Here is a 13812-nt window from a genome sequence, read left to right as displayed (position 1 = left end):
TAGAGGTCGCTAGAGGCCTATTCAAAACAAAGGCGTAGCTTGATGATGCCAAGTTTGAGCGAGAAATCTTGGGACATGTGGTCTTCACCTCAACGGACGGTTCAAAAGATTAGAGATAGGACTCGGGAAGAAATCATGTTCATGGATGTGATTATTAACGTTACTGTAGTATGAAGCAGAGCAGGACCGAGTGTTGTGGAGCTGAACGAGGAGCTGGAGCGATTGATCAACACACGCCTCACGAGCAGCGGGACTTTTATTATGACACAGTCGCCGATGCAGCTTCCGCTTTTCTGGTCATGAGTATGAGGTAACGCAGCTCTGTTTATCATATTAGTTACATTTGAGAGTGTTGAAAATGATGTTATAACGTTACTCTGTGCGTTCGCTCGGCGGCTGCTGTGAGACACTGTTACACACTGCAGTAAGATAGATCGATTTTACAATATCATATTAAATGCTGGATGGCTTGTGTTAATAAATGGCATGCAATTAATTTTAAAACGTATTGTATGATGGAGAAAATGCTGTATTACTGTTACTAAAAAATAAAGCTGCATCTGATTATGCTATGTTAGCTACTTCACAAAATAGTGCATGGTACTCGCAAAACATCAAGAAAATTAGATTTAAACAATAAGACTAAACGTGTTGAGCTATATAACAACAATTAGTTTTCTGTCTATAAATATATCAAAACAGATGTTCCCTTGTCTATTAAAACATGTAATATATTAAAGCATCTTTGGTGTTATCATGGTTTCTACAAAATAAAACCGGAAACCGAGGGTAACGCGGGTATGACAATTAACAATTGTTAATATGCAATTAACAGGCGACTCCTCACATGTCCCGGAGCCTTGATTAAAATTTCAATTTTCTTACGATTTACAAATAGTTGGAAACATTTGGGATATTGTAAAACAAGTGAACAAAATATATAACACTGGCCTAGTGGTTTTTGGATATTTTACTGCAAAAAATATTACATATTGCACCTTTAAATGATTCTTATGTAAGCCTATATATTATAATATACATAATATATAATTATACTATAATTTTATTAACTGTATGGATGTTTCACAAAGATGAATTCCTGTTGTATGACAATATATCTAATTTAGATTCTGATTATTATTATGATAATTATTTATAATAATAATTATCTATTTAAGATCACCAAAATAAAATAACTTTAATATAATAAAATATATTAACAGAAACTTGAAATTGTGGTTCAGCAGCTTAATATTTTGATTTATGAATATTCTGATATTAAAATTTAATCAAATTTAATGTCACGTTCTATAAATTGTTTTGAATTTCACACATGATTTGAGTGAACTTATGAATTTTAAACATTGCTCTTATAAGTTTTTGCGGTTTTTAAATATAAATTTTTTGAATATAGCCTAACTGAATTGTTTTTAATGTAAATGTAATATGTGTTAATAAACAAAAATGTCTAATTATGATAATTATGGCCCACTTTACCTGAAAAGAAACTTGTCTGGAGTGCATTATCTAAACTTTACCCTACATAACTCATGTAAATACAAACACGCCGCGTGCCTGTCATTATGAGCAGGTAGAGAGTCATGTTTGAAATGAGCCAATGGCGTTGAGCCTCTTGAAGTCTGTAAACCAATCAGGTGCGACGTCGACAGCAGTCAGGGTTGAGTGACTCACCGGCGTTTTCAGCCAGTAAAAGTAAAGCTCGGGTGACGTGTGCTCCTCCACGTAACGACGCGGTTCTGAGGGGAATCGTAAATGCCACTTTCCTTTCGTTTTTACTGCCAGTTTTGAATTAAACTTATATTATTGTCATCACAACAGCATGTATTCGATATCCTCATGACTGTGAGTCGCAAAAAGAGATGAGAAAAGCGAGAAAGCGACTGCCGGCGAGCGGATCGCAAGCGTCTGTCAGGAGACACGAAGGTACTGGTTTCGGTTCGTTATAAACTTACTGAATGTATGTCACAGACCGTGTTAGATGTCCGTTATGATGTGCGCGATACATTAGAAATCAGTGAACTTGTGTGTAAGAGATTTGTTATGTCACTGAATGTGTAAGAAGATACGTTATGTTGTCACTGAATGATTGACAGGTCCATGATGATGTCACTGAATGATCGACAGGTCCAAGATGTGAGAAATCTGTTTCTGTTATGATGTCATTGAATGAGGGTCCTTTAAATGACATCACTGAATGAGTAAGAGATCCATTATGATGTCACTGCAAATTGTAGGCCTATATGTGGTTTATAATTGGTATAATTTAACTGTTAATTTCATTGTGTTCACTCTGTCTGTAAAACCTGTCACAAAACCATCAAGACTTCAATCATAATTTTGTTCCTCCTGTTTAGTTTTGGTGGTTTAACCACATAATTGTAATTAAACATTTTAGTTTCCACTGAGCTAAAAGTTATTTGAAGATGTTTAAACTCTTTTCTGATTTGATTTGCCTATATAGACTGCGTCAGACAAGATAAAATGTTCATTCTTGCACTGATTTAAGCCATGCAAATTTCATTTTCCAAGGAAGTTTGTGGCGAGTTGGCCGTTTAACTGTTTACTCCTATTTTGCGCATGTTGCGTGTTAAAGTTATAGTTCACCCAAATTGTTGTTCAAGTTGTTACAAATCTGTATAATTTTCTTTGTTCTGTTGAACACAAAAGAAGATATTTTGAAGAAAGTTTGTAACCAGGCCACTTTTGGGGGATCATTGACTTCCATAGTAGGAAAAAAAACTACTATGGAAGTCAATGGTGTCCCAAAACTGTTCAGTTTCCCACATTCTTAAAAATATCTCCCTTTGTGTTCAACAGAACAAAGAAAATTATACAGATTTTGAACAACTTGAGGGTGAGTAAATGATGACAGAATATTCATTTTTGGGTGAACTATCCCTTTAATTTTGCATCCAGCCTCTCAGATGTTTTGTACTTCATCTGCAGAACAATTGCCCTGGAAGAAACAGAAGCTTCTGGATATCCATCAGGCCCTAAACAGTGACCCCGTGGACATCGAGACCCTGCGGCGCGCGGCTGTGAGTGAAGGCGGTTTGCTGACGGATGACATTAGGAGAAAAGTTTGGCCCAAACTCCTCAGTATCAACGTGTACAGTCTGCCTGCCAAACCCTGTAAGTGTGTGTTTTGAGTGTCTGGAACGTGCCACAAACTCCAGCGATGTTTACTTTTTCTTATTTCCCTCTTTTAAAGCCAAAGATGTCCGAGAAGACCACAAAGACTACAGACAGGTGGTGCTCGATGTCAGGAGATCAATGCGGCGTTTCCCAAAAGGTCAGTGTCTGATATATCAGTGACAACCATCACATGATTCTCACTCTGGAGAGTCTTGAGACATTCATCCAATCAGGGGTGAGTGATAAACTGGTTGAGATGATAGAAGTTTGTCTGCCTGTGTAAATTTGTGTGTCTTGTATGCCATAGAAAAGCGTGAGAAATTAGATTTGACAAAAAAATATATTTTTAGTTGTAAATTGCATGACGTTTTAAAATAAAAAATAAGCCAAACTATTTTAATTCAGTAGTTTCTTCCATTTAAAAAAAAAAAAATTCTTTCATTATTTTAACTTGAATAACACAAACATTTTCGTTGCATATTGTAGTATCAGTATAATATAACTATTTGAGTGCAAATCAGTGATTAATATATATTTTGTCAATTTTGCTATCCTGTAAGCCACAGAAGAAAAATTGGATTTGACAAAAAAATTATATTTTTCATTGTAAATCACATGACTTTTTAAAATAAAAATTAAGCCAAACAATTGTAAGTCAATAGATGCTTCCATTATTTTTAAAAAAAAAAAAAGAGTAACACAAAGATTTCCCATTGCAGATTATATTATCAAGTTTAAAAATTTGTTTAATTGATTGATTAGAGATTAGAGACTACATTTAATATTTACTGCATACATTTACATTCAGTTAGCAGGTGCTTTTATCAAAAATTACTTAAAAATAAGAGATGCATCAGAGATTAAGGCGACAAATGAAAATATTAACTTATACAAAGTTTCAAATGTTTTTATAGAAAATTACAGACTAGAATAGGATAAGAAATAAGATATGTGACCAGTCACGGAAAGTAGGGACACAAGTCGGCTCTGGGGCATTTTGAGTTATTCGCAGATTCTGAAAGTGTAGTCTCCAAGCTTTCCAACGATGTGTAACATCGTTGGAAATCTGATAATATTTGGAGAAGTTGTGGCCATTTGAAGGTAGGCACTCAAGAAAGCTCTATAGGGAGAAAACGCCTCTAAAGTTGCAGTTCTCACCTGTTCTCACCTGCTAGGAGTGACAATAGGGCTCATTTACATCTCATTTAGATAAGCCATACCCCCTGTAAAGCTGCATGGACCTCATACAATTATAAATAAAGGATAAGCTGCTTCGCTACTGTTTGGACGCTCTTGCTTACAGCTCCGCGCTTTGCTCTATTGCTTTTATATTTTATCTCCTAATTTTAACTACAGCAAATAGGCACAGTTCTCAACCGACAAATCTTGGCACCAACAATCATTTTAACTGGAAGAATTGCTACAAAATATGGGAATTTTTATCCAACCAGCCTCCCACTGACGGCAGCCATCAGCTTACATTCCGGAGAAAGGAAAACACAGCTGCCTACATCCAAAAGGATTAGAAATAATATGCCTCCTCTGGTTGAAGAATCTACCTGCTGCACAAACTGCCACAGACTTCTACAAAGGATTGCAGTTCTTGAAACAAAGTTACTTGCGGGACTACCAAACCAGAAGGAACACACAACAGAGCTTCATCATGGACGTCCTCAGCACACAGTCGGTGAGTCCCATGAATCTAATGCCCCTAAACAGTGCCCCTAAATCTAATGCCCTCTACTGAGTGCCGAAATTGATCAACATATTAATCGATGGCACACACAGGGAGCGAGACCCAAAGGCACTCGAGACATCAGATTGTCACGAGTATCACATATTAATCCAGTAGCATCCTCTACCCCCAACAATAGCTCCCTACCACCGCCAATACATCTGGAGAACAGATTTGAAGTGTTAATGAATGTGGGTGAGGAATCTCCAGACATGATGAATGTGGGTGAGGAATCCCCAAACATGATCGGACACAGATCAAATCAGCCAGCAGCTAACACCGATGCTAACTGCCGCTCAAGGTTGAACAGTCAGCGGCACTCAACTCAGAGAGCAGCCGAGCCCAGGACTCTGATAGTGGGTGACTCTATTATCAGAAACATTAGCAGCAGGGATACAACTACATGCTGCCTTCCACAAGCAACAGTTTCTGATGTAAACAGGGAACTTAAGAGCATTCTGATGAAATATAAGACTGCGAATCGACTAATCATTCACGTGGGGAAGAATGATATTCGGAAGGAGCAGTCAGAACTCCTTAAGACGGATTTCAATTAACTTTTTGAAATGCTTAAAAGACTAAAAGTTCAGTCGTTCATCAGTGGACCACTCCCAGCAAGAGGAACAAATAGATTTACACGGTTGCTTGGTCTTAACACATGGCTGCAAAAAACCTCCAACTTTAAAGGACTGAATTTCATCGACAACTTCAATCTGTTCTGGAGTCAGAGACAACTGTTCACTCATGATGGCCTGCACCCAAACAAACTGGGCTCAAGAGTGCTAAAGGACAATATCTACTTCTGCCTCCATCATCCTTCAGCAGTGTGTGCAAATCCACTCAACCTGAATGGCACAAACACGCCTGGACAGAGTACAGCTGACCACAGGACTTCATTTCAGCACCTGAATGGACATGCGGTTGACACATCCCACAAGGTCAATGATAACACCACGCAGCCACAACAACCACTGCTCACGCACACAATCCTGACTGAGCCCTGCCCACAGAGCTCACCGAGAGACAGTGACGTTTTAGAACTGCTCCAAGATTCAGCACCCAAGGACGACTTTCGGGAAAACAGCCAGGGAAGCCAGGACAACATATTACAGCCTCCGGTAACACCAGAGCAACAGCCCCTCTCACCGGACACGTTATCCCTTTCTCCAGTATCCCCTCTTCTGTGCTTCTCAGAGAAAATGGAGGAACTGGTGTATGCTGGAACCAAATTCTCCCACTCTTTTGTTGCGAGCCCCCAGATATCAACAAAAAAGCGTCAAGCCCCGAAACCACCAAAGCCTGTGGGCCCAGCTCGCCCTCCTCCTCCTCCTGCGAGAGCCCTTCGGCCCCTGCCACAACGCCAGGGCCCCCACCCTCCTCCATCTGTTCTAGGTGAACCAAAAACAACCGATAACAGCTCTCAGTGATGTGTGTCGGGTCCCCGCTATGATAACAGTGACTTTATCAAATGTTTACAGAACAAGTGGGAACCCAGTGTGCCTGTAGCTTTCTCTATTTCTGTTTTATTACGTTATAGAAAGCCTAAGGCCCTCTCAAACCGTTTGGCAAACCCATTTAATCTGCTACCTATTACACGTCAAACTAAGATTACTGTAGAGACAGAAAGTAAGACTGTTAAGTTAGCACTTTTAAACATCCACTCACTTAAAAATAAATCACTTCTAGTCAATGACTTAATAACCACAAACAACCTAGATTTTATTCTTCTAAATGAAACATGGCTTGAAGACAGCTGCAGTGCAACAATCCTGAATGAAACAGCCCCTCCTAACTTTACTTTTATGAGTGTCTGCAGAGCTGTTAGGAGAGGTGGAGGTGTAGCTGCTCTATTTAAAGATGTCTATCAATGCAAGCAAGTGTCATTTGGTGATTACTTGTCTTTCGAATACTTGGGCATTGTGTTAAAAGGTGCTCCTCGCATTCTACTTATAGTTATCTACAGGCCTCCAAAATACTCTCCAGCCTTTGTGGAGGACTTTACAGAACTGTTATCAGCAATTTCCTCTGAGTTTGACTGTTTTGCTATTACTGGGGACTTTAACATCCACATAGAAAATGCAGAATCCAATATGGCAAAAGAAATCATAACTGTTTTGAATACTTTTGATCTGACTCAACATGTACATGGACCTACACACAATCGTGGACACACTCTAGATTTAATTATTAGTAAGGGTCTAAACATTTCATCCATTGTCATTAAGGATGTAGCGCTATCTGATCATTTCTGTATTTTCTTTGATTTATTGATCTCTCCGACTGTTGAAGCTAGATCTATCTCGGTCAAAAAGCGATGCTTAAATAAGAATACTAGTGCACTGTTTATGAAGGCTATATCTTTAACACCAAGCATATCTGCAGACTCTGTTTATTTTCTCCTTGATTCTTTTAACTCAAAAGTACAGAATGTTATTGATAACATTGCTCCTGTGAAAGTCAGGAAGAAAAGTGGCAGACAAAAAGCACCATGGAGAAACTCAACAGCAGTGCAAAATATGAAAAGACAATGCAGAAAAGCTGAGCGCATGTGGCGAAAGACAAAACTTGAAATCCATTATAACATCTATAAAGATATTCTTCATGCTTTCAATGTGGAATTAGGCAAAGCTAGACAGACCTTCTTCTCAAATATTATAAACAAAAACTTAAACAACACCCGCACTCTTTTTGCTACTGCAGAGAGACTAACAAACCCCCCAAGTCAGATTCCCAGTGAAATGCTCTCAGACAGCAAATGCTGTGAGTTTGCTTCCTTCTTCTCTGAGAAAATTAATAATATCAGAAAGGCGATCAGCACATCCTTGAGCTGCACTGGGGTAAAACAGATCAGATCACAACATCAGAAAGCAGCTATTATGTCTATTTTCGAAGCAATTAAACTTTAAAATATCTTAAAATATCAACCTGCGCCCTTGACACACTTCCCACATGTTTTTTCAAAAGTGTGTTTAACTGTTTAGAAGCAGATCTCCTAGAAGTGGTAAATGCCTCACTTCTCTCTGGAACTTTTCCAAAATCCCTGAAAACTGCAGTTGTCAAGCCCCTCCTGAAAAAGAGCAATCTGGATAACACCATATTGAGCAACTACAGGCCAATCTCAAATCTTCCTTTCATAGGCAAGATCATTGAAAAAGTTGTTTTCAATCAGCTGAACAAGTTCTTAAGCTTGAATGGATACTTTGACAACTTTCAATCTGGTTTCCGACCGCATCACAGCACAGCACAGAGACAGCACTCATAAAGATAATAAATGATATTCGCCTTAACACAGATTAAGGTAAATTATCAGTGCTGGTTCTACTCGATCTCAGTGCTGCGTTTGACACTGTCGATCACAACATTCTTCTTGACAGGCTGGAAAACTGGGTTGGGCTTTCTGGGATGGTCCTTAAATGGTTCAGGTCATACTTAGAAGGGAGAGGTTATTATGTGAGTATCGGTGACCATAAGTCTGAGTGGACATCCATGACATGCGGAGTCCCTCAAGGTTCAATTCTTGCACCCCTCCTGTTCAACCTATATATGCTGCCACTGAGCCAAATAATGAGAAAGAACCAAATTGCATATCACAGCTATGCAGATGACACCCAGATTTACCTAGCCCTATCACCTAACGACTACAGCCCCATTGACTCCCTGTGCCAATGCATTGATGAAATTAAAAATTGGATGTGTCTAAACTTCCTTCAGTTAAACAAAGACAAAACTGAAATCATTGCGTTTGGAAACAAAGATGAAGTTCTCAAAGTGAACATGTACCTTCACTCTAGGGGTCAAACAACTAAAAATCAAGTCAGGAATCTTGGTGTGATTTTGGAGTCAGACCTGAGTTTCAGTAGCCATGTAAAGACAATAACTAAATCAGCATATTATCATCTCAAAAATATTGCAAGAATTAGATGCTTTGTCTCCAGTCAAGACTTAGAGAAACTTGTTCATGCTTTCATCACCAGCCGGGTGGATTATTGTAATGGGCTCCTCACTGGTCTTCCCAAAATGACCATAAGACAGCTGCAGCTCGTACAGAACGCTGCTGCCAGGATTCTGAGCAGAACCCGAAAATATGAACACATCACACCAGTCCTCAGGTCCTTGCACTGGCTTCCAGTTGCATTTAGAATTGATTTTAAAGTACTGTTACTTGTTTATAAATCACTCAATGGTCTAGGACCTCAATACATTGCAGATATGCTCATAGAATATAAACCCAACAGATCACTCAGATCATCAGGATCAAGTCATTTAGAAATACCAAGGGTTCACTCAAAGCAAGGAGAGTCTGCTTTTAGCTGTTACGCCAGCCGCAGCTGGAACCAGCTTCCAGAAGAGATCAGGTGTGCTCCAACAGTAGCCACATTCAAATCCAGACTCAAAACACATCTTTTTAATCTATGCATTTGCTGATTGAGCACTGTGCTATGTCCGAACTGTTTGCACTTTATTTTATACGTATTATCTTTTTATTCTTTTAATTCCTTTTCCTGTTTTTATTTCATTTTTAATGTATTTTATATCTTTTATGTATCATCTTGTTATTCTGACTTTTAATGCATTTTAAATATTGCTGTCTGGTTGAAAGAGCTGGGAGAATTAGGAAGAAAGTGATTAGGTTCAAATTTGGTAAATTTGGATAAGGGGACAAACCATGGGGAAATTTAAGATGTAGTGCATGGTTAAGATATCTCTGGATTACAGTCAGGACAATTTCCAAAGGGGGAAATTTGAACTGCGTTGCATAGATGAGATATCTCCGGAAGGGGGATTAGGGCTGTGTGGTGCAGTTTGAGGTGTCTTGGCAAAAGGGGAGATTGAAACTGTGTTTATCAGTTTGAAGTGCCTTAACAGGTAGCAGTCCTGTAGTGTGAGGAAGATCCATTCTGATCTGCTCTGATGGATAGATCCATTTAGATCCACTCTGATGGACAACAACAATAACAACAACAACAAACTCCCTGAGACTTCCTAGCTCTTCCATCCAGATAGCAAAATTCTCTGTTTTTACTGTTATTTCTATTCCTTATGTTCTATTTTTATTATTCTTTTTTATGTAAAGCACTTTTAATTACTATTGTGTATGAAATGTGCTATACAAATAAAATTGCCTTGCCTTGCCTTGCCTTGCCTATAATGTGCATTGTAAATGTCAGTAAATTATCTTTTTTGACTTTTATAAAAATGATTTAGAGGCTGAAATATGTGAGTTTTATCTTTTTATAAAACTTTTTTTGTCAAAACTCTATTTGAATTTGTGCATTGTAGATAACGTTGCAAGACACTCCTTTAAAATCTGCCCATCATTTTTAATGTTATTATTTTAATGTTTATGTAAAGAAAAAGTACATATTGATGTTAATTTTATTTGTTATTTGCTGGTTTTCCACATAAAACTTGGTGAATTGATTTCATTGTGTAGCATTAGGACTTTTTGAATAGGATTCTGTGATAACCGTGATCATTTTGGTCACTATAATCATGAAATGAAATTTTCTCACCTGAAAAGACAAAAGAATCACATAATAATGACATGAAATGACTTGCATAATAATGAGGCCTTTCAGTCAGGTAGGCTGTGAAAAAACCCTCTGTGATGGTGTATATCAAACATACAGCTTTTGTCCACAAATGCCTGCTAAAGAAGAATAGGCAATCCAGGAACTAACCGAACTAACAGAGATCGCTAACTATGGCTATTCAAAACACTTTTCAAGACAATAAATACACGATTGAGACGATGTATGCATGTATTGACTGAATTTGCCTGTGAATAGCGCTGGCTCCGTGGGCGTGGCCGCATTAGCGGATAATGAGCTGAATCACGGACTTCTGACATGGCTCTCTTTTCATGCAGATTACATAAACACAGAAGGTTTGTTTTCGATTTGACTTACACGATTTAAAACTTGACATTTCAACGTTTTTTCAGACATAAGTATAATTTTTTTGTGATTAGTATTCACTAAGTTACAGTTCATTTTCTGAGAACTATCAGATTGAACTTCGTTCAGAGGGAGACGAGAGATCACGCATCATGTTAGTTTTCTTTATTTTTCAAAAAGCACAACATTTTGTTTTTATTAGTGTATTAGTGTACACAAATAAAAGAAGATATTCTATAGTTTCAATTGATATATTACTTATGTCTCTATGACAAAAAATGACGGAGTATTTTAAGTCTGTTTTGCTGCAATGTGAAAAAAAATCCTGCAAAATGCGCCGGCGCGTTACCCGACTCCAGAGAGATAATGTCTTATTATGCCGCTTTCATCGTCTTCAGAATCAGTGAGCGCTTGTTCATAAGCATCCGGCTTGTCGAAGAAGTACTTCAAAACATTTTCGGTGTAACGGCCACGGTTCTTCATTGAATTTTGATATCAGCTAGAGCCGGCCAGAGCGCTGCATAATAAGTAGCCACGCTTCCCAGTATGGAAATACACACAGACATGACACGCCCCTACTGCGTGCTAGAATCTCAGAAAAACAAGCTGATTTCAACCTCAAAATGTACGTTTTTAAATATACCAATACTGCTATCTCAAACACGGAAAGGCTTCTTCATGATCTCAACTAACAGATTCTGCAAAAAAACGAAAATCACCAATTTTGAAAAAAAATGCTTCTTTATCATTTTGCTCGAGAGTTGTGCTGCCGACTTGTGTCCCTGGTTTCCGTGACTGGTCACATATTTATATATTTTTTTTCAATTTATGTCTTTTTTTTATTATTTGCATTGTTTTTTAAACCCTAAAATATTCTGTATTTCCAGGTTTAAATTAGATTTAGATAATCCCAGATTTTCAGTGTGGTCTCAGATTTTTTTGAGAATATCTCAATATTTTTCTTGATATAAATGATTGCTTATATTATCGCCCCTACTTCCAGTCAGTGTTATTCCCTCACTGTGCGTTTGGAACAGTGCATTGATTGTGTGTTATCTATCTGATCACAAATACATGTGATATTTGGACAAGGTTTTAAGTCACAAGAATAAGGGAGACTTTTACACATCATCATCATCATGTCTTTAGGGTGTGTTTAATCCATAGACTGTAAAAAAAAAAATATGGACGTAGTGTCCGTGACGTCACCCGTAGATTTCTGAAGAGCAGTTTTGGATAACTGAAAATGGGCAAAGAGGCGGGATGTGATCATGTGCAGGCTAAAGAAGCTATCTATCTATCTAAGATAATATCTAAAAGATTAATAAAGATAACCAGTTATATAATTTGAAAATTCTAAAGGTTTACTGTCAATCTATGGTGTCCTTTTTACGATATAGATGCTCTAGCACCAGTAATTGTAATTTGTGTGAGGTGTGCAAATACCAACATAAAAAAATCAAACGGGACTTCATACCTTTATAATGAAATAGTGATCGCGAGATGAATCCAATCCATGGCACTTGGGTAAAATGTCCATGAGTGTCCATTGAAAAACAAAAAACAGTACTTTTTGTCCACAAAAGTGTTAAATCCATGAAATATTGATATATTATCCATTGTTTGCGTCACATTTCTTCTGAATGATCTGCTCTCCATCATCATTCTTCAAGAATTTATGCAATCTGAGCAGTGTTTATGTTGTAAAACTGTATATGATCATATATATCTCACAAACAAATGAGCCCACGTCGAAAGTATAATTTTTCAAAATAGTGCGGCAGTTTTAGTTATAATATCCAAGCAGTGCTGTCGGAGTTTTATATCCTCCTGCCATTATCATTGTAGTAAATCTCAGGAACAAAACTATTAGCCAATGCCAAGACGATCCAACAACGTGTGTTCTGTATATCTTCCGCATGCTGACGCACATCTGTCTCGAGTCTTGACCATTAACGCAGCACACCATATTATTTTATAATTGTATATATTATTATTTTATAATTGTATAAAACAATCCTGAAAAAAGCACAAACACGGCAGAGATGCCAAATTCAGCGTCTGGAATTAGCTGAGGTAAAGTGACGTCTCACAGACATCAGCGCGATCCACCTGTCACTCAAGTGACCACGCCCTTAATTATGCAGAACTTTAAGGCTTAATATTTTTTAAATGGACAAGTTATAAAAAAATTCAGCCCCCTCAGAGTTGTCATGAAGGACAAAATTAGCAGTGTAGACCAAAACCACAATTTGATCCAGGCTGTAAACATGTTTTTTTTCTGCTATAAACTTTAACATGGGACTCAATGAGATTCTGCTCTCTTTTGGAGCCTGTCTCTAGCAGCCAGTTGATGAATTGCAGTTTAAGTCACTTCCGTATTGGCTTCAAGAGAAACTGGGGGAGGTTGCTGCTTGGTTTGATCCTGTGATTTTGGAATAATTCATTTTCACACCTCTCCTGCTTTCACAAATGATAGTTTTATCTTTGATATAATGGTTCTCAGGCATGCGTGTGGACCAGCGAGAGGTTCTCCAGGAGCAGCTGATAGACATCATTCTGGATGTTCTGAGGAGAAATCCTCAACTGCACTATTACCAGGGTTATCATGACATGGTGGTGACCTTCCTGCTGGTTGTGGGGGAGAGGATGACCATCGCGATAATGGAGAAACTGTCTAATCATCATCTCAGGTGAATTAACCTGACCTAGAGCTGCACCATTAATTGTTACAAGATCGTAATCGAACATCCACGCGATCTTATTCCTAAATGACAGCGATTCAGCTCTGTCTATTAAACCTTTGACAATTACGATCACAGCGAACATTCAGGTCTGCGTTCTGAGCCAGAGAGAGATGTTGTCATGTATAGGTATGAAACGGCTTCACAAACTTCTGCCACACAGAATCATTATTTCTGTCTTACAATAATTCAGATCATCACAGAAGTACTGGGATAAGAGTTTATAGTTCAGATATAAACACTGATGTCTACGGTAGCGAATCATCTTTTGAAAGTAACT

At 38.0% G+C, this 13812-nt stretch overlaps 1 protein-coding gene across 2 annotated transcripts in view; it reads left to right on the top strand.

Moving 5' to 3' along the window:
• The first annotated feature begins 1676 nt into the window (after window positions 1–1676).
• The window catches only part of zgc:63863 (uncharacterized protein LOC393372 homolog), a 45642-nt gene continuing 33506 nt past the window's right edge, over window positions 1677–13812 (top strand). The window contains exons 1-5 of one of the 2 annotated variants that reach the window (XM_048203123.1): window positions 1677–1944; window positions 2115–2219; window positions 2968–3153; window positions 3233–3313; window positions 13295–13481. In XM_048203123.1, the coding sequence (XP_048059080.1) occupies window positions 2216–2219; window positions 2968–3153; window positions 3233–3313; window positions 13295–13481 (458 nt within the window). In that variant the 5' untranslated portion in view covers window positions 1677–1944; window positions 2115–2215. The remainder of the gene's footprint in view (window positions 1945–2114; window positions 2220–2967; window positions 3154–3232; window positions 3314–13294; window positions 13482–13812) is intronic. The other variant, XM_048203122.1, reaches the window with a different exon arrangement.

Source organism: Megalobrama amblycephala, linkage group LG9 (assembly GCF_018812025.1).
Source record: "Megalobrama amblycephala isolate DHTTF-2021 linkage group LG9, ASM1881202v1, whole genome shotgun sequence".
NCBI classification, from domain to species: domain Eukaryota; kingdom Metazoa; phylum Chordata; class Actinopteri; order Cypriniformes; family Xenocyprididae; genus Megalobrama; species Megalobrama amblycephala.
This window is presented reverse-complemented; position numbering and strand designations above follow the sequence as displayed.